The sequence below is a fragment of the Podarcis vaucheri genome (genome assembly GCF_965113315.1).
Source record: "Podarcis vaucheri genome assembly, chromosome: 1".
Taxonomy (NCBI): Eukaryota; Metazoa; Chordata; class Lepidosauria; order Squamata; family Lacertidae; genus Podarcis; species Podarcis vaucheri.
In genome coordinates, this window is record NC_138759.1 from 21,531,922 (window position 1) to 21,553,409 (window position 21,488).

At 44.4% G+C, this 21,488-nt stretch overlaps 1 protein-coding gene across 2 annotated transcripts in view; it reads left to right on the forward strand.

The window, feature by feature from the left end:
- Positions 1-21,488, forward strand: part of SYNE3 (spectrin repeat containing nuclear envelope family member 3) — a 104,684-nt gene that overhangs the window by 31,750 nt on the left and 51,446 nt on the right. For both annotated transcript variants that reach the window (XM_082228784.1, XM_082228785.1), the window contains exons 3-9: positions 3,254-3,411; positions 5,573-5,745; positions 8,763-9,072; positions 13,556-13,717; positions 15,431-15,775; positions 16,058-16,194; positions 19,454-19,628. In XM_082228784.1, the coding sequence (XP_082084910.1) occupies positions 3,268-3,411; positions 5,573-5,745; positions 8,763-9,072; positions 13,556-13,717; positions 15,431-15,775; positions 16,058-16,194; positions 19,454-19,628 (1,446 nt within the window). In that variant the 5' untranslated portion in view covers positions 3,254-3,267. The remainder of the gene's footprint in view (positions 1-3,253; positions 3,412-5,572; positions 5,746-8,762; positions 9,073-13,555; positions 13,718-15,430; positions 15,776-16,057; positions 16,195-19,453; positions 19,629-21,488) is intronic.

Consider the following 21,488-nt stretch of genomic DNA (forward strand, 5'->3'; position numbering starts at 1 on the left):
TCAGAAAAGAAAAGCCAACCACGGGGGGGGGGCATGTTTAAAATGTGTGTCTGTCTGAGCAGTATATTCACACAGTTAAAAATAGGGCACTTTGAGACAGAGGGAAGAAGGACAGACCCAAAACATGAAGTAGAAAGCCAAACAGATTACTCGTTATTCTCTTCTCTTTTTAACGGTTGTTGTATGTAGAGTAACTGGGAAGTGAAACAAGCACAGATAATTACATTAAGCTCCTGTGTGCCCTGCTGACAGCTGCATCTGGGATGCTTTCACATCTGCCAAGGCCTGCTGCTGATGCATTCTGGGAAATTAAAAAGAGTTTATAGCCCCAGCTCTGCAGTGGTGCTGGGCACTCTGTTTCCGCAGCAAGATAAGCCTGACAGGGGCCGCTGATAGGCAAAGGGACAGAGGAACCTTTGCCCAGCGCATCCACAAATGTGAATCTAGACCTGGTTCCCACAGAATATACCATGAAGTCTTTAGGGCCTTATACAAATCTTATGGACAGTTGTACTTAGAACTGTCCAGAGCCTTTTCGGTGGTGGCTCCCAGATTGAAAACCTTCTTGTTCCAACAGGCTTTGGGGGACTGACTGCTTTTAATGAAAGGGCTGGTGTTGTGCTGTTTTCATTGTAATTATTGGCATGGTGTTAATATATTTATGTATATAGCTTTAATTCTATCAGTGTTTAATTAGGTTTTTAAAGGTTGCTTTTTCTTTTTTTTTTAGTGGTCCTTATTCTTATATGTATGCCACCTTGAGTCCTATAAGGACTGTGAATAGCTCAGTTGGTAGAGCATGAGACTCAGAATCTCTGGGTCACGGGTTCAAGCCCCACATAGGGCAAAAGATTCCTGCATTACAGGGGGTTGGACTAGATGACCCCCATGGTCCTTTCCAACTCTACAGTTCTTGGATTCTAGGATAGCAGTGTAAAAAGGCAAGGTATACATAGATAAAGAAAAGCAAGCAAGCAAGCAAACATGCTTGAATAGTGGGGCTTAGATAGAAGGTAACTGAGGTGGTACCTGTGGCAGAGACTGAGATCAGGCCTCAGACTTGAGTCTTCCTCCCCTGATGTCTTTACTGTCAGGAGAAACTGCTGAATTAACAAAGAGATTCTGCAATCATTTAAAGACATCACAAAATGAAGTGATGGTGGTAGTTCTAAATTTGATGGAATTTTGCTTCTCTGTTGATCAGGACAGTGTTTACTTTTCCCAAAGCCTTTTTCTTGTTGCATTTCTTGTTACCTTCCCTCTGTAACCAAACCTTCATATAGCAGACACAGAGAACATCCAGCCCAGTGGCCTTAACTAGGCCCAACACAAGCCAAACTTTGCCTGCAAGGCTATTTCACCTGCTCTGGACCTGGCATCAGGTGTGGTGTCAGGTGAGGCGCAATGAGGAATGTGGCTCCAAAGGACTGTTTGGGAACTGAAAGTGAGCTCCCAGCCGTTCTTCTGCAAGCTGGGTTCGCAAAGAGGTGGGGGGCTCACTGTCGCCACCAATTAGGTGATCAGCTATCAGCCACCCCCGCTTGTCTGTTTGCAAGATAAAAATGCTTAAGAACCCCTTGCTCAGGCAGTCTAAGGTATTGCGGAGGCTGCTGGCTTTCCATCATTAGGGAGATTACTGATTAATAGTCCTTAATAGACCGTCAATGTCTCTGGAAGGAAGCTAATGCTTAGAATTAGTGCCAGAGAGAGATATTGGTCTCTGTGGAAGGAGGGACACAAAGTTATTTGAAAATTCAGGGTGGGGGAAGAGATTTGGATAGAAATAGCCATTTTTTGTTTTCTGTTTTCCCCCCGATTTTGAACTTTATTTTAGCTCGGCTGTGTAGGGCTTTTCTTAGACATAATGTAGTTATGCTCACTGTCACTGTGAGAGCCAAATGTGTTGTGGGCAACCAAAGCAGTTTCTGTGCCAAAACCGGCCCTAAACCCTGATTGAAATGGATCCAGAAAATCAGTTTCTTCCCAAAGCGCCCGGATCTGGTCTGCGATCATTCGCTCCAGAACCTTGCTCAGGAAAGGGAGATTAGTAACTGGCTGGTAGTTAGTTAGGTTTTCTGATTCCAGGAAAGGTTTCTTAAGGAATGGTTTTACCACTGCCTCCTTCAAACAGGCAGGGACCACCCCCTCTTGTAAACAGGCATTGATCACCTCCCTGGCCCAGTAAAATTCTTCAGCTGACACAGCGAAGCTTGGGCAATTGCAGATTCCCATCCGTGTGGAGGCTTCTTGGAGGCAGCTTCAATATTCACCACTCAAAACTGTTTTCCTTTGTTCTTCACTATGAGGAAATATACCCTGTCCCTAGATGAACCCTGCCCACTTGAAGGCAAGTTTCACCTTGTGTGACAGGTTTGAAAGCTTTACGTGCCCAGAGGACGTTTGTTGTAATGAAGCCTCGCAAGTTTGGGACATGCCAGCCGGGCAGAGAGAAGGCATAAGAGCATGAGGCAAGCCCTGCTGGATCTGGCTAATAGCCCCAAAAGTCCAGCATCCTGATCTCACAGTGGCTGGCCAGAAGCCCATGGGTAGCCTGCAAGCTGGACATGAGCAAAACAGCACTCTCACCTACATGCAGTTTGCAGCAACTGGTATTCAGAAGTGCAATGTCAATCTGCGTGTGAACTTGGTTCAGACATGGCCCTGGTTCAAAATGGCATACCAGATTCAGCATGATCAGAAAGCGTTTTCCCCTGGTATGGAGGTGCACAAATGGTGCCGATAATCGACACATTTGCACACTTTAGGAGAAGCTACAGAAATCCTGTTTGGAATCAGGAAAGAGCAAAGAACTGGAAGTGTGTAGTGCCTATTGGTTTTTAATTCCCCCCATCCACATACCACAGTGTCCCAAGCAGAGAAATCAGCCTATTTCATGTCTGTTTCTCACTGATAAATCCATCCTAAGCTGTTTCTATATCCAACTGCAAGTTTTGTTTTGTTTTTTTTAATGTTGCACAAAAAGTGCATTATTTTTTAACATATCCCCCACATGCACATTTTATATGCAATTTGTTTCTCCAAATGTGCCTTTTTAAAGGAGATGGTGACATCACAGAATTCAGAGAACTGAACCGCATTTCAATTTGCATATCAGTCCAGGAAACGTGTAGCAGGTTGCTTGCCTTAAAAAAAATGGACTGAAATCCATTGAGTATCCTTAGTCCAAAGTGGTTCGGCGCTATAGTAATGCCTCAGGAAAGTAAGCTTGTTCAAACTCCTCTCTCTCCCATAGTTTCATCTAATGCAATGACCCAGCAGCCACAGGATGAATTTGACAGCAGCGTGGAGAAGGCAGTAGATTGGATGAAGACCATTCAGGAGAGACTGCGGATCAATGACAACACCAAGGGACCTAGGTCTGCCCTGGAGGCCAGGCTAAGAGACACAGAGGTACACACACACGCGCACGCATGCGCACGCGCACACACACACCTGATTTCCTTCAGACATTTTTTTAGCTGTAATATTGTTACTCCTGTGATTACCATCTGAACCTGCCCTGACATTGAGATCTTTGTCTGAGGACCTGCTCCAGATGTGCTCCCCAGTGCTATTTTTCTAGAAAAAGAGGTGCCAGAAGTCGCCATGAGTGCCTCCCATGTTCTCTTCTAATATCAATGGCACCCCCCTGAGAGGTGCCAGAACTGAGTTCTGGTGAGTTCCAGCTGGAAAAAAGGCTCTGGCTGTAGGCATCTGAAAGCAAAGGCACATCCTTCTGATTTAATCACAATCCAGTCCTCTGTGCCCTGTCCTTTTCTCCTATTAAATGATTAAATTACCTAATGGTTAATTCATATCTGCAGTCATCGTTATATACAGAAATTAGTCTTGCTAATGTCTCAATCTCGTTGGCTGTTGGCTTTTTAAATAACTTGGCTCCAAAGTTGCTGTTTCTGAGCTGGGCAGTTTATAGTCATACTTGATTTATATGATTTATGTCCCATTAATCTGTTAATGAAATCTTCAGCCAAGGAAAGCAGAGATATTTTTTTTAAAAGCATGAAAAATGAGAATGTCATCATTGCAACAGATTTTCTCAAGAACACTTATTCACCTTCCCATTACTGCGAGCACTAATGAATTCTGAAACCTGGCTTCAGGTTTATTTATAGATCTTCCTTTTGTTACCTAGTGCAGTTTATGTTCTGGGATTGGCTCCTGGGAATTTTAATTAGTTCTATAGAAACACACGGGGAGATGCAACCTAAGGTTTAATTTAGACATCATGGCCATACCATGGTATGGCTATCAGATAAGTGTTGCAATGATCACATGCTCCCTTCTCTCCTCATATGCTCTGATTCTCTCATCTTACCTCTCCTGAGCTATAATTCCTAGAGTTCCTGGGGAAGTGGGATTCATTATTAAGTCCCTCTGGGAATTGTAGCTCTGTTAATGGAACCGGGATCTAACAACTCTCAGCATCCTACTACACTTCCCAGAATTCTTTGGTGGAAACCATGACTTTAAAAGCGTAGTGCAGATGGGGCCTTAGGTTGCATGCACACCATACATTTAAAGCACATCACCTCCCCACAAAGAATCCTGGGAATTTTAGTTTATCCCTCACAGCGCTACAATTCTTGGTGCCCTTAACATAGCACGGTTCCCATGATGCTTTGGGGGGGAAGTCATGCATGTTAAATGTGCTTTAAATGTACAGTTCATACCCAGCCTTCACCTCACAAGTTCTGCCTCCCTACAGGCATAAATTTGGGGGGTGTCCCCCCACATCATTTGGCTTCCTTGCACCCTTGTACGGTGGTACCTCTGGTTGAAAATGGGATCCGTTCCGGAGCCCCGTTTGCATCATAAGCAGAACACAACCCTCGTCTGCGCATGCGCAGGTTGCAATTTGCCGCTTCTGCGTATGCACGTGACATCATTCTGAGTGTCTGCGCATGCGCAAGCAGCAAAACCCAGAAGTAACCCATTCTGTTACTTCTGGGTCGCTGCGGGACTCAACCTGGAAATACATAACCTGAACCGAATGTAACAAGAGGTATGACTGTATTGGTGGATCAACCTATGGAAGCCTGATTCGTACATAGCAATAATTAGATCGAGTCAATTAACAGCCAGCTCCCTGGAAGCCTGCCACAGGGTTGTGCTGCAGCTTCAGGCCTGTTTGGATACTGATTTATTTTTTAATATTATTTTCATTTGGTTAGTTGATTGCATTTATATATACCAACTTCCTGCCAAGGCGCACGCAAGGTGGTTTACAATTTTCAAAACAGATAGTACAAAATAGCCTCAGGCATCCTTCAGGGGCTGATGGCACTAGCACCATGACTTAGGCAGAGCCTCTTCTGCCTTCCCTGAGGCCACACAGGCCTGCGGGGAAAGTATCTCCGCAGTTCTTTAGGGCTGCTGAGAGACCCTTCCCAAACCTGATAGTTTTGCGACCCCTAGCCTGGATCTCCCGGCTTCCTCTTTCTCTAAAGGCCCTCTGGTCATAAATCTCCCCACAAAAGGTGCAATGCTCCCAAGTCCCCTTAAAAAACAACCTATTTGTGGTTTAATTTTAATGTTTGATTCTTCCTAACAGAAAATCTGTGCGTTGGAACCTGAGGGCCGGTTGAAGATGGACTTGGTTCTCATGAAGGCTGACGCTCTCCTTCAGTGCACCGGCGAGGAAAAGAAACACGAGATATTATCCAAACTAAAGGATATTAAAGCCATGTGGGAAGAGACAGCCATATACATTACGCATTGTCACAGGTAAGATTCCAGCCGTAGGAATGTGCCATTTGCCATTTGCCAAGTCAGAGGTTCTCAGACCTACCTGAAAATGTCAGGGACTGAACACGGGACCTTCTGTGTAGAAAGCCTGATCCACCATCTCTGTCATTTTTCCCAGGGCATCCCAAACTCTGCTTTTGTTCTCCTAGTTTGGCTGTGGGGAATATATAGCCCCTCTAAGGCAGGGGAAGACCCTACCTCGAACACTGTGTTGTCCCCCATATCCAGCAAAACTATTATGACACAACAATATTTAGTTCTCCCTTATAGCACCTTCATCGCAAATGTACAGACCATTTTATCTGTGGTAAGAATCATAGAGCTGGAAGGGATCCCTAGGGTCATCTAGTCCAACCCCCTGCAACGCAGGAATCTCAGTTAAAGCAGATGGCCATCCAGCCTCTGCTTAAAAGCCTCCAAAGAAGGAGAGTCCACAACCTCCCAAGGGAGACAGTTCCACTTTCAAACAGCTCTTCCTGTCAGAAAGTTTTTCCTGATGTTGAGTCGGAATCTCTTTCCTCGTAACTTGAAGCCATTGGTTTGAGTCCTACCCTCCAGAGCAGGAGAAAACAAGCTTGCTCCATCTTCCATGATGCACTAGCAGAGGTGGACCAGGCTAGTGGGCCCTACCTTGTGTTTTAGAAGAAGAGTTTGGGGGGCCACTAGGTGGCGCATCGGAAGATGGCTGACAATAACATCTCTCCGACCCACACGAGGTAATTTGGAGGCTATGATGGGGGTAATTAGCCTCCCTAACCCCCCAGGATTGTGGGGGGGACGGCCCTTGCCTGCTGTGCCCTATACCACCCCCGAATTTGTGGGGGTGGGGGCACTAGGCACAAAGCCCTCCTGTGGGATTTCCGGCTCTCCTGGACGCCGTCCCTGATTCGTGCCACTAGTTGCAAGAATCTTTAAAAGAAACAATTTGGACGAGATTAATTGCACATGCTTCAAGGGAAAAGGGGAGTAAAGACTGCTGACAGAAGAGATCTCTGATAACAAGACAAGAATAAAATATGAGAAGATACGTCAAGATACAGTATGACAAATGAGGGAGGGGGGAGAAAACCTGCCTTCCTTTTTTATATGTGATTTAACAAGAATCCCCTCCCCTAATGAGTCAGAAACTAAGGACTTAAGCTGTGGATTTAAGGCTGTGTGGAGATAAACTTTCGATCCAAAGCAATGTTTCAAGATGAAGCTGGAAAGCTAAGAGTTTTGGACTGACGCAGTTAAAAATGCCGTCGCCATTTTGGGAGGCATTGTTGGAGCTCTTGGGTCTGGGAGGAGAAAGAGAGAAATAGAGTTGTTTACATATCGTGAATCAACTCCTTGGTGGGACTTAAGAGCGACAAATGCCAAAATTTACGATGGAAAGAGCGATGTTATCTACGAAGGAGATATATGGAAACCATCTGGACTTAGTAGAGGAACGGGAAATCCACACAGGATTATTATACTTGCTATCGGCTTAAGGAGACCAACAGAAGAGATTGTAAAGGAAAAAGAGAAATTATATGAATAAGATATGATGTGGAAACACCAAGATAAGACTGGATAGAATTATGAACTTTGTTTGGACTGATTGGGACTGATTTGGACATTAACGCAGTAATAAGAAGATGATCTGAATCCCCCTTTGGATATTGAAGTATGGGTTCCCCCAACAAAATTTAAAAATTTGGCTTTGTAATTTGGAATTTATATGATGTGATTTAATTTGATGTGATTGGCCAGTTAATAAAAATTATTTTTTAAAAAAGAAGAGTTTGGATTTGATACCCCGCCTCTCACTCCCTTTAAGGAGTCTCAAAGCGGCTAACATTCTCCTTTCCCTTCCTCCCCCACAACAAACACTCTGTGAGGTGAGTGGGGCTGAGAGACTTCAAAGAAGTGTGACTGGCCCAAGGTCACCCAGCAGCTGCATGTGGAGGAGACGTGAACCCGGTTCCCCAGATTACTCTTAACCACTACACCACACTGGCTCACTTTTAATATAACCCTGAGATCCATGAAACAGAGCCTGGTGCTGAAGACCTCACAGGCTGGAGGTTCCCCACTGTGGCTGAAGGACTAATAATAATAATAATAATAATAATAATAATAATAATAATGTATTTATTTATACCCTGCCCATCTGGCTGGGCCTCCCCAGCCACTCTGGACGGCTCCCAACAGAATATTAAAAACATGATTAAAACATCAAACATTAAAAACTTCCCTAAACAGGGCTGCCTTCAGGTGTCTTCTAAAAGTAAGATAGTTGTCTATTTCCTTCATACATTTCTTCTTCTACTGCCCAATTTATGAGCCAATAAGACCTAAGCTCCTCCTCTTGATCCCGTCCACCATTACATCTAAGGAAGACTGTTTGAAATTGCTTCTTGTGGACGCAAATCCCCAAATTTCACGTGGGGTGGCAATCTTTATTGTGCAGGCTCTGAAACTCAGAGCTACTCTGACTGGGTAGTGTGTCCTAGACCTGGACCTGTTTTAAATTCTTTTATTACTTTTTAACCCAATGTGCCGAGCCTATTTTTGGGGCCATTTTATGCTTTATATACATCCGCATTTTAGATTCTTGGCGCTGGAATAAGATCCACTATTTGACTACTGATTCAAAACCCTAAAATGTATTTTATATAATTGACTTTTTATTTCTATTCTTTGCATATCATATTGTTGTTTTATTGCTATGGCCGATGGCTGAAGCAAATAAAGTTTACTTACTTACTTCCTTGACATCTGATGGGAGGGCGTTCCACAGGGCGGGTGCCACTACCGAGAAGGCCCTCTACCTGGTTCCCTGTAACCTCACTTCTTGCAGTGAGGGAACTGCCAGAAGGCCCTCGGAGCTGGACCTCAGTGTCTGGGTTGAACGATGGGGGTGGAGACCAACCATAGTGACAACAGCAGTATGGGAAGGGAACACGGTCAACTGCTCCAGAAGAGGTCCATCACTCCCATAACCCAACTCTCTATTTATCCTTTTGCAGCCGTATTGAGTGGGTGTGGCTACACTGGAGCGAATACCTGAAAGCCCAAGATGAATTTTACGTATGGATTCACAACATGAAGGTGACTTTGGAGCCTGACATAGAGCTGCAGCTTGGCCTGAAGGAGAAAGAGTGGCAGCTCAGCCATGCCCAGGTCCTGCTGAACGATGTTCTAAACCAGTCAGCCCTGTTGGAACGGCTGCTGGAAGAAGCCTCTTCCCTCTACAACAGGATTGGGGACCCAAGTGTTGATGAGGACATCCAGAAGAAGATGAAAGAGGAATATACAGACGTAAAGGATGAAGCACAGGTAAGGAGCACAAGGGATCGTAACAATAATAATTTATTACTTATAACCTACCCATCTGACTGGGTTGCTGCAACCACTCTGGGCAGCTTCCAACATAAAAACATAATAAAAACCCAGCAGAACATCACGGATTAAAAACTTTCTGAAATAATAATAATCTCCAGTTCAGTAGGCACAACAGGAAGTCTAATGTTGGTCCAGCCAAGGGGTCACATGCTCAATGAAGTTATAGTGACACTTCTGGTTCCCAATTGAACTCCCAATCCCTCTCTCTCCTAAACTGTGCATTTGAGTTCTTACTCAAAGAGTTTCACTTGCTCACCACTGGGAGCAAACTAATGTTCCCATTTTGTGCCAAAAAAGTATTCTCACTCTTCCTGGCTGCATTCTCCTTAATTTTTTTAAAAAAGAAACAAAAAGAACTATAACTACTGAAACACAACTTTACGAGTTTCCTGCCAGTTTCTTTTCCATTCAGTTGAGCCAGAAACGGCCTAAAAGGTTTATTGGCAATTCGCTCTTGAAATAATGTAAATAACCACTCAGGGGACATCCTGTCTTAGCTGAAAAGGGATATTTCACTACTTTACTGCAGTGTAGGTTAGTGGGAAGCATCACTGGTGTTTTCTCTGTGTAATTTGAACCTGGTCTCACAGCAGTTAGTTGGTACCGTACATTCCTGACTGAGGCCAACAGAATGATCAATGAGGGCGGTAACTGGAAATGGGCGGAAAGCCTGGATGATTTGCAGGAGATCAGTAGGGATTTCTGACTACCAATTGCTTAACAATAGCAGCAAGAAAATGAGTCCTGCATCCTAAATTATTCTGCCGAAATGAAGGAACCAGGAGTGGATTTTTGTGCAAAAGGATTGTGAGCTCTGTTCAGTTCTGGTGCTCAGATCAAATCCCCGGGTCCATGATTTTTTAATTCTAAGTGCATGCCTTCTGCATCTAGCTCTGGTTGGCTGGCCTGGGACTCTACAATTGCATCCATATATGAGTGGGCCTTATCCCAGGAGTGGAACAAATGGGAGATTGATACCCCATCTGCACTGTACATTTAAAGCAGTATCATACCACTTTAAACAGGCATGCCTTCTCCCAAAGCATCCTGGGAACTGTAGGGTGTTGAGGGTTGTTAGGAGACTCCCATTCCTCTCACAGAGCTGCAGTTCCCAGAGTGGTTTAATGGGTGCTTTTTTCTGGGGGGAAGCAGGGGTACGCATACCCCTAGACATTTTGTGAATCTAAGTTTGGCCTCATTGAGGGGCAGTCTTTCAATATGAGTAGGAAAATGAGAGCACCCCTAAACATTTTTTAAGAAAAAAACCATTGGGTTTAACTATCAATCCCTCTTTCCAATGAGTTATGGGAATTGTAGTTCTTTGTGGGAAACAGGACTGTCCTAATGACTCTCAGCACCCATAACAAACTACACTTCCCCGGATTCTTTGTGGCTGCTTAAAGTGGTATGATGATGCTTGAAATGTGGAGAGCAGTTGTGCGTGAAAACTGGACACAGTTTTATTGGCTACAGCAATATATAGGATTGTCTAGGCATGGGCAGGAATAATGACCGGCTTCCCGATGATCTATCCTAGCTGATTTGCTGGGGTCCCCTCCTGGATGTTGCCAGAACAAGGTTTCCACTGTGGCTCATGCCAAGTGTGTGAGTTTCACTGGCCAGCTTGGCTGAGCAGTACAAAGCCATTCCCGCCATACATTCAAGCTACGGCTGTCTAATGCACTGCCTGCAAGACCCCACCCACTACCTGGTGCCTCCACAGTTATGATAAGAAACAGATTTATTTATTTTTTGTCGAATGTCCCTACAGAGCTCCTGCTGAGGGGGAAAGTGAAAAATTCACAACTGCATGCCAGTTTGGCATGAGCAAAATTCCTTTCCAGCCCTGTCAACCAGTGGCCAACCAAGTTCCCAGCAAGGGATCTGACCGGGGGGGGGGGGAGGGGTTGTAAAGCAGGTCTCATTGCAGGAACCCCCACCTTGAGGAAGTCCCACCTTCCCAAGAAGCCTCATGATAGTGCAGAGGCTTCTGGGCAATCCCACAAGACCCAACCTGGTTCGGAAGATGGCTCCCACATCTCTAGGCTCGGGACAGAGGACTGCCCCACCTTGAGAGGGTTGGCGGGCCATAGGTAGAAAATAGAGTCAATCATACAAGCCTAAAGTCTGTGTACCCCCTTGTTTATGTACACTGGGTTAGAATCAGGCCCAAAACATGCTTATTTCATGCAGGATAGTGCAAATAAACACGTTCCCCACTGCAATCCAACTGGTAAGTCTGGGTTTTGTCGTGTTTCAGGTGAGGGAAGCAGCAACAACAACCTGGAATTTCATTTGGCATCACTTTCCATTACTTTTACCATTTTAGCCTTGGTTATTTCGGATCTCTTTTTGTACACAATGTTCCAGACAAAAGGTTGCGTCCCTGAAACACTAAACACAAATAACGCAGTCATAACATTTTAACTCTCAACTTGTGTGCCTGACAGGTTCCACAAGAAATACCATAGTCTGGATCCTCTTGATAGATGTGCATAAGTAGCTAAGCTTGCAAAAGCCTTGAGAAATTGCAATAGTTATAAATTATAGCAGAGCCAGGCCAAAAAATAATAAACAGTTTCTTGGATTGCAAAATAATGTGCATTGTATAATGTTGGAGGGGAAGCGAGATGAGTTGTGGGAAGAGGGTGGGTGGCAAACGTACAATATGTTGTTGCTGCTGCTGTTATAAAATATGAAACAATTATAAAACAAAGCAGTTACAACCATAAAACAGGAAAAGTGGAAAAACACGTAAAACCAGTTCTGTATATAAAACAATTTTTAAAAAAACACAATCCCATTATGTAAAGCAATACAAATGTTTGAAAACAATTCCATATATATATATATATATATATATATATATATATATATATATATATATATATCTCCAATTAAAAATAGTTGCAATATAGATGCAGACTGGGATAAAAGTTCTCTTCTTAAAAGGCCTGTTGGAGGAGGACCCTTTTGCATGTGATAATGCTGGAATAACACAACAACAACAACAGCAACAACAATTTGGCTGGGTTTCCCAACAACAATTATTTATTATTTACACCCTGGTTATCTGGCTGGGTTTCCCCAGCCATTCCAGGCAGCTCCCAACAGAATATTAAAAACACGATAAAGTACCAAGCACACAAAAAACAAGCACAGTCTAGGAGCTCATTCAGACTTCCACTTGTGTCATGCCTAGGAAGCCTTGGCCTGAGCTCTTTTCCCCTTGCTCCACTGCTTTCCAAGGGAAAACCCACTCTTTAGCAACAGATAGGAACAAATGGCAATCTGGGGAAATCCCAAATGGCCATTTGCTCCAATTTCGCGCTACAGAGCTGTTTTCCCTAAGTGGGAAAGGAGCATGGCAAGAGGAAGTGTTGCTAAGCCCTAGGTCTCGTTGACGGGCAAACTAAGGGCAAGTGGAACTCTCCCACTGAAATAAAGGTGCAAGGTCTAAGCCTGTTTACAGATTTACTCGGAAGAAATTCTTGTCGGGTGCAAGGTTGAGGCTGCAGCCAGTCGGACAGTTAATGCCGAAACTTCATAAGTTCCAGTGCGCAACCCCAGCCAACCCCAGCGCTTGGGTAGAGAAAGGCTTGCAGAATGATTTCCTTGTACAGTGGTACCTCGGGTTAAGTACTTAATTCATTCTGGAGGTCTGTTCTTAACCTGAAACTTTTCTTAACCTGAAGTACCACTTTAGCTAATGGGGCCTCCCGTTGCCGACGTGCCACGGGAGCACGATTTCTGTTCTCATCCTGAAGCAAAGTTCTTAACCTGAGGTACTATTTCTGGGTTAGCAGAGTCTGTAACCTGAAGCGTATGTAACCCGAGGTACCACTGTATTTTCATGAGCAAAAAACGGGTAGAAAATTGGAAGGCCCACACAGGCCCCCTGGTGGCTGTGGTCTTCATCCGCATAATAAATTGTGCAAAAGCTAAGTAAGCAGCATTGAAGTGCATTCTTTTTCCGCAGATGAAGCGTTTTGAAATTGTGGGTATAAAATGTGGAAATCCAGCATGGATGTTTTACAGATAGATTTTGGCATGCTAAGCCTTTCTTTTGTTATCTCGCTTTTTCTTTTCTAGAGAATGAAAGACTGTGACCTCACAAGGCCCTTGAAAACCTTGCACTCATTTAATTAAGTGCTTGGTAATTACAGCATCCTCAGGCCTGGGACACACTGTTTTGTTCTTGAGCTGAAGACAGCAAACTGTTTCAAAATTCCCAAAAGCAGCCAAGTGACGGGTGTGTGTGTGTGTGTGTGTGTGTGTGTGTGTGTGTGTGCACGAGCACGCGAAGGGGCAAAGGGAAAAGAACAGGCTCTTTGTGTTCTGGGTTTCTCAAAAATGCAAAGTATGAGGACAAAGATAACTTTCGCTTTCCCCGTTTCTGATGTTTCTCTTTTTGCAGAGGAGAGTGCAGCTGCTCGAAAAGATAACAAAGGAACACGAGCGATATAAGAGCAACGTGGACCAGTTTCAGCTGTGGCTGACCCAGGTGACAGAGAGATTAAACTCCTGCCTTAGTCAAGAAGCAAAATCGCCAGCAGAGAACAGAATTAAGTCGTTGCAGGTACTGGAATGGTGTCGGAGCTTTCTGTCACGAGCGGAAAGCTTTGCTCCTATTTCCTCATCCATCCATGAGCAGGTGTATGAAATGCATGCCCTGAAAGAACTCATGTGTTCCACCCAAATAGCAGTCTGCATTTCAAAGATCCCATCTTCTGCAGCTTTGAAGTTCACAAGCAGGTTAGGGGAAGTTGCCATCTCTGTCCGGCTTACCTCACCATGGTTGTTGTGAGGATTTTTTTTTTTAAAAAAAGAGATATTGTACCAGTGTTGGAACCCTCAATGCTTGGTAGGTGGTAGGGTTTCCAACTTGTGAAGTGCATTTATGCGCCCATTTGGTATTTTTGCCTCAAGGCAAAAATTGAATGTGCCAGAAATTGACTAGGCAGGACAGGCATCTTCATGTGGCATCCTTGACCAACTGTTTTTTGAAAAAATTATTTATGTTTTATTTATTTATTTATTATTATTATTATTATTATTATTATTATTATTATTACTACCTCACCTATCTGGCTGGGCTGCTTGCAGCACATATGAAAATATAATAAAACGTCAGACATTAAAAACTTCCCAATACAAGCCTGCCTTCAGGTGCCTTCTAAAAGTTCTGTAGTTCTTTATCTTCTTGACATTCCACAGGGAGGGCACTGAGAAGTCCCTCTGCCTGGTTCCCTGTAACCTCACAGTGAGAGAACCGCCAGAAGGCCCTCGGAGGTGGACCTCAGCACCTCAACAGTTCAGCACAGGCTAACTCCTGAACACCTCTGTATATTGGCTCAGTGCTCCGAGCAGCGCCAGGTGACATTTAGCTGACATTTAAATTTCCTGCAATGTCCTGGAGCCGCGCTACACTGGAGGCATTCTGGGAAATAAAAATGGTGGTCTGACTTGGTCACATGTTACTGCTCAGAACACAACTCCTTGCCTCTAAGTAAGCCCACCCGGGCCCATCAGACAGAAACACACCAGGCCCTGCCTCTGACCACTTAAATCCCACGTTGGCTCCACCCACTGACCTGTCCCTTGCTCTGACCACTGACTTGGTGTTCTTCCACATGACCTGCTCATTGGGCATTCATCCTGATTTGCTTGCAGGGAGATAAGATGAAGCTGACTATGTAACGGGCACCCATTTTGGTTTGTTTACGGGCAGGTTAGATGGTGTTGTGTCAAAGCAAGCGTTATCCCACACTTTCCTCAGAGCAAAACATCCAATCTTTTGGGGAAGCGGGTTTGTTGCACAAGACTTCTCGGTCAGCTGTACTTGCACAACCTGAATTTGCTGGTATGCGATTGAATCACAGCCAAAAAATAGCAACAACCTGGAAGTGCTCTAGGTATTTTTTAAAAATTGGAAATTGACAACTCTGGGAGGAAGAGCATTTAAAACGGAATATTTATTAGCATTATTTGGGGAAGGGCCATAGCTCAGTGGGTAGAGCCTTGCGTGCAGAAGGTCCCGGGTTCAATCCTGGCTTCTTCAGGTAGGGACTCCTGCCTGAAACCCTGGAGATCCACAGCCAGACAGTTCTGAGCTGGATGGGCCAATGGGTCAGACTCAGAACAATGCAGTTTCTATGTACCTGAGTAGTAGTAGTAGAATTGTAGAGTTGGAAGCTACCCCTGAGGTTCATCTAGTCTAACTAGTCCTGGGATGTCGTAGTAGCAACCTTGTCCCTCTGTGTAACTCTTTCTGAACCCCTTTCTCCTGTAGGACATTGCCAAAGATGTGAAGAGTGGGGAAAAGAAATGGCGTCATCTTGAAGCTCAGTCTACAGGTGTGATGCAGAACACCTCCCCGCTGGGAGCCGAGAAGTTGAAAGAGGAGCTTGAGGATCTGAAGAAAGCCCTGGAGAAGCTGAAGGTGGTCAGCGCTGAGGAAGAAGAGAGGCTGCTGAAGAGCCTTAAATCTGAAAACGCCTATCATTCGCAAGCCAGGCTCTTGGAAGGTGAGGTCCAGGACTTCCGTAAAAGCCTGAAGAGATTAGGAAGCACCTTTGAATCAGATGACAGAGTGAGAGGCGACGAAGACTTAATCACTCTGTGGAGAAAATTCATGGTGAGTGATTATTTGTCAGGGACAGATAGGGAACAAGGAAATTGTTAAGTCTGTATTATCCTGCCAGGCTTTCTTATCAACTCTTATACATGCCCATGTGATTGAAGTATGCAAACTTGTTTTGCTCAGGGAATTTTAAGAGCAATAGGGAAGCAATCTGGAACAAGAAAATTGCCTTTTTCTAGATAAATGCAGAATAAAAATATATGCAAATGTGCTCAGTAAGATAAATTGATTTGATGTGTGTGTTCATTTTAAATCATAATACCTTTGTGTTTTAAGGCAGCAAAGGCAACTCTCGCAGCAGAGGAATCAAAGGTTGAGAGACTGAAGGCTCAACTGAAGGATTTGTTCAGGTTTTCGCAAGACACGCAAGCACTTTCCGAAAGCATGATAGGCCTAATACGGGAATATCAAAGGTATTTGGGGGGAACGAGGAGGACAGGAACGAGTAGCCATTGAAAATAAACTATACCTGAGAAGAGTTGCTTCAAATGTTTATTGGATAAAATGAGTCTTATGGCAGCACCTCAGCAGGATTTTGGAAAGGGTCTTCTCAGCCCTGTGTGGAGATGCAAGGGATGAAATCTAGGGCCTGCAAAGCAAATTGCTCTCTCACTAAGCTCTGGTCCTTCCTTGAAGTACTGGGTGGTCCTGCCAGATACGTGGGATGTGACCTAAATAAGCTTTTTAGTCTTTTCCAACCTTACTAATTGGTGCTCTGGTGCTGGAGCACATCAGCAGCATTTAGTTGGGAGAAAGACTCACAAAGGTTGATGCTCAGAAACACCCCTGTCTAAAATCCAGCGCAGCCAATGGCAGTAAATGTAGACGATGTGAAGCTGGAAAGACCAGTGGTCTGACTTAGGGTATAGTATCTTCCCATCTTCTGCTGCTTAACCCTGCTTGCCTGCCCTTAGTGCCAAAATAGACTGTCATTTCATTTTAAAATATCAAAGCGGTGAAACTATAATAGGAATCACACAAATATTAAAGCAGATCACCAGCTGACTATTGTGGGAAATGTCCCCCCCCCTTACTTGTCTGTATAAGCCTGGCAGCAAGGAATTCCCCCCCACACACAAACCTTTTAAAGTTAATGCAGAGAGCACCTGCTGAATCTCTGCTGGAAGAGTTTTCCACAGGAATAGGCAATGACGCTGAATCGCTCAGTTTCGTGTTGGTGTTAATTGAGGATTTTTCCACCCTATAATCAAGTGGTATATCAATTTTAAAAAGTAATAATAATAAAAATTAATAAATAAAAACTTGGGAGGCAAACACTGACGCTCCTACAGACGATCTCAGCGATGGTGCTGAGATATAAGGGCTTAGAAAGTCCCTACAATAACCTGGACCTAAGTTGTTCAGGGCTTTGCAAATTAAAACAAAGGGCTTGAACCTGGCTCAGTAGTCAGTAGGCAGCCAGTTTTAAATCACATCATTTGTTCCAGTGGCAAGGGAGGATGGGAAGAAGGATGCTTCTCCTCTCACTACCTTGCATGGCATCTTGCCCTCCTTCCTGTCTATTCTGAATGTCAGGTGTTGGCAGTCTGCTTTGAAAGTTGAGCAAAACCACTTCTCCTGCTTGCCTGGGTGACATCTGTCCTAAGAGCCAGCTTGCTCTGTAGGTCACTGTTAGTGCTGTTAGTCTCTAGGTTAGGGCTGCCCATTTATACTTCGTAATCCTTATCTTGAAATGTTCTGTGCCTTGTTTGCCATGCTTGAAGACAGACAGTACAGAGATAGCAGTTGTTGTTGTTGTTTAGTCGTTTAGTCGTGCCCGACTCTTCATGACCCCATGGACCAGAGCACGCCAGGCACTCCTGTCCTCCACTGCCTCCCGCAGTTTGGTCAAACTCATGCTGGTAGCTTCGAGAACACTATCCAACCATCTCATCCTCTGTCGTCCCCTTCTCCTTGTGCCCTCCATATTTCCCAACATCAGGGTCTTTTCCAGGGAGTCTTCTCTTCTCATGAGGTGGCCAAAGTATTAGAGCCTCAGCTTCACGATCTGTCCTTCCAGTGAGCACTCAGGGCTGATTTCCTTAAGAATGGATAGGTTTGATCTTCTTGCAGTCCATGGGACTCTCAAGAGTCTCCTCCAGCAGAGATAGCAGTAAACAGTAGTGAATTGCTAGGCATGGCCCTTCTCTCCAGTTTTGCTGGGCTAATTTCTTTCCCGTCATAGATTTTTGGGTACACCTATCCTGCCAGCTTCTAATAACCAACCTCCTGTTTCCTACTTACATTCAGCTGGGATAGGCAGGAAATCCAGCCTCTCTCTCTCTCTCTCTCCCTCTCCCCCTGAGCTTTGGCAAAAGACTTGCACTTCCAGGCTAACTGGAATCAGGAAGTGACGAGCATATAGCCCACACCTTTCCATACTTGGAGGAAAGATCGTCGGTCTTGCAAATTTTGTTTGCGTCTGAAAAGCTGTCTTCCTTATGTCAAGCACAGAGCACGCTGGCAAGCTGAAAGAGGTTTGTCTTTATTAAATGGGTCGTTTCAAGAAGGCAGTTCAGATTTTAGGAAGCAAGTCTGGGATGCTTTCCAACGAGGAGTAACAAGGAAAAAGAAAACTCCCAACGTTTGCCAACGCAGAAAAAACAGATTGCTGCCAGCACGCTGCTTTGCAGGAAGTGGCAAATCCTTAAGGGGCAGAAGCGGAAAATCAGCAAAGGTAGTTGTTGCGGGGCCTCTCATCCTCCAAAATTAGTTTGAGGGCTACCTCCTCTTATTGTATACAAAGGGAAATGAGAATCCTGCTGTTCAGTGTCAAGTGAGATGGAAACTCCTCACTGTCTCTAGTTTAGCTAAAACAAAAGGTTTCTCCCAGGGAGAATTAACACCCAGGAGATGTTTTCTCCAAAGATGTTTCTCCATTAAGATTGGCAGCTGCATCTGGCCAGGTTCCATCCAGCTAGAGAAAAGTGTTTTGCCAAGTGTTTGTAAAGCAGCAAGGAGATCCTCATTTGGGGAAGTCGTTGCTGGTTTCTGTCTGTCTAGGTCAGAGGGGAAGGGGCATAGCTCACTGCTGGAGCATGAAGAAGATTCTGGATTCAATCCCCAGCATCTCTGGACAGGGCTGGGAGGGACCTCTTACTGTAACCCTTGAGAGCCACTGCCAGACAGTACTAGCCGTGATGGCTGTCCTCTGCCTCCACTGCCAGAGGCTTCATCCTTCTGAATTCCTGTTGCTGGGAATCGCAGGTGGGCAGAGCGCTGTTGCACTCATGTTCTACTTACAGGCTTCCCACAGGCATCTAGTTGGCCGCTGTGAGAACAGGACGATGGCCCTGATGCAGCTGTTCTCCATGTAGACAGTGCTGTGGTAGGCGAACCAGTGGTCTGACTCGAGCGATCTTTGTTCCAGTTGCACAGACCCGCTTATAGTAATTCCACACGGCAGGTGCACCAGGAAGGAATGTGCATCTTGGTATCTTAAAAATAATTAAAAAAAAGGTTTTGTTGTTCCTCTGAGTGGCAGAGGCAGCTGCCCGGAAGCGAGAAAACGGGTTTATTATGAAGCAGAGACTGAACTGCCTTGTGTCGAAAGAGCAAAGCACAGAGAGCATTGACCATTTGGCTTCCAATGTAAAGGAAAAGCCAGGCCTTCTCTCTCTCTCTCTCTCTCTCCTTCAGCTTTGTAGCGTAGTTCTCTGTCTGTTTTTGCAGCCTGAAGCAGAAGACGTTTAAAATGAGCACCGAGACTGAGACAGAACTGAGGCAACGCTTTCAGAACCCCGTGAGAGAGTTCCAGCTGTGGAAGCCATCGGCTCAGAGGCTCCTGGACACAGCGGCGAATGTCTCCGACCCGGCCTTGACAGACGCTTTTCTGCATCAGATAGAGGTGACAAGATCCTCTGCAGTTCTTGAAAGCCTAAAACTTGGTCAGGCACAGAACCTGTTTGTGTACACACACACACACACACACACACGTAATTTGCTGGCAAGGAGACATGACATTGATGTTTCTGCAACCGCTGGGCAGCCCCCGTTAAAGGAAGGCTTCTCTGCTATTATAGGAAACAGCATTTATTATTAAATAATTACATGCTGCTTAATTCCCAGATGGCTCCCGAGCCATTTCACGAAACGTAAAAACCAATTGCCCAATGTTGTTAAAATACAGAACAATGAAAAACACACCATAATTAAAAGGCACAATGAAACAGTCCCATTAAAACATAAAAATATAAATGGCCATGATTAAAATGTGCAGCAAAACAACCCCGTTTGTTTTCAACCCACAGTAATGGCTGTCATTATGATAAGATCGGGACGCATCGAAGAACCCTAAGTTCTGTGCATGGAAACACACCTCCCTTTCTCCCCAAGTCAGCAGAATCTAGCAGTGAGGAATAACATCTACTTATTTATTTATTTATTTATTTATTTATTTATTTATACATACATACCCCAGCCACTCTGGGCTGCTCCCAACAGAATATTAAAAATACGATAAAACATCAAACATTAAAAACTTCCCTAAATAGGGCTGCCTTCTGATGTCTTCTAAAAGTCTGATAGTTGCTTATTTCCTTGACATCTGATGGGAGGGCATTCCACAGGGTGGGTGCCACTACCGAGAAGGCCCTCTGCCTGGTTCCCTGTAACCTCACTTCTTGCAGTGAGGGAACCATCAGAAGGCACTCAGCGCTGGACCTCAGTATCCAGGATGAATGATGGGGTGGAGACTCTCCTTCAGGTATACTGGGCCAAGGCCGTTTAGGTCTTTAAAGGTCAGCACCAACACTTTGAATTGTGCTCAGAAACATACTGGGAGCCCATGTAGGTCTTTCAGGACCGGTGTTATTTTATTTTTTTTAATGATATTTATTGAAAAAAGAATTTTTTTAAAGATTACAAGGAAAAAAGACAAGAACAGAAAAAGAAAAAGAAAAAATAAAACCAGCATTTTAAAATTCTCCACTTTCATTACCTTCTTTCCATGACCTCCTCCTCCTCCCATCTCTTGTATCTTAATTAATAATTATCACAGCAAATCCTTTCCATAATTCATAATATTCTGTCATTACATTACCTTACTCTATTTTCATCTTATCTTATAGAAAACCTTAAAACTTAAGACTTAAATCTTATTTTTACCAACTTCTCATAACCATTACTTTTTCCCCTAATACTTTAAACATTTTTACAAGAGCCAAGTAATTTCATTTCAACATTTTCCCAACATTCATCAATTTTATAAAACATTCCTAATGATAGAAAAAAGAAATAAAAACAATCCAATCTTCTTCCAGCGTCCCCTCCCCCCGGTCCCGGGATTGTCAGTCCTTTTTATCCCATTGGTCTGGCACATTAACCTGGTGATCTTATATCCGAGGCCTTCAAATCTCTTCCGTGTCACTTCCGCAGCTCTTCTTCATATTTTCCTTTCACTCGTGGGAACTCCAGCTTGGTAGTGTTTTTGACCCTTTTCAACAAATCAGCCCCTTTCCCATAGTCCAGACTAGACTCCATGTGGTATTTTTTCAAATTCCCTCCAAAATTGGAAGCCCCAACAACTCCAAACCTCTGACGGCCCATTGCCAGACTCGGAAAGTCCAAACATCCCCGCATAGGGGGATCAGTCCAACCCCCCATTTCCAAATCAATCCAAACTTTGTCTTTCCAAATCTGGTTTTTTCCAAGTTCATTTGTCAAATCCAAAAGCTCATTTTCCTGCTGGGCCAAAAGTCCCTCCATC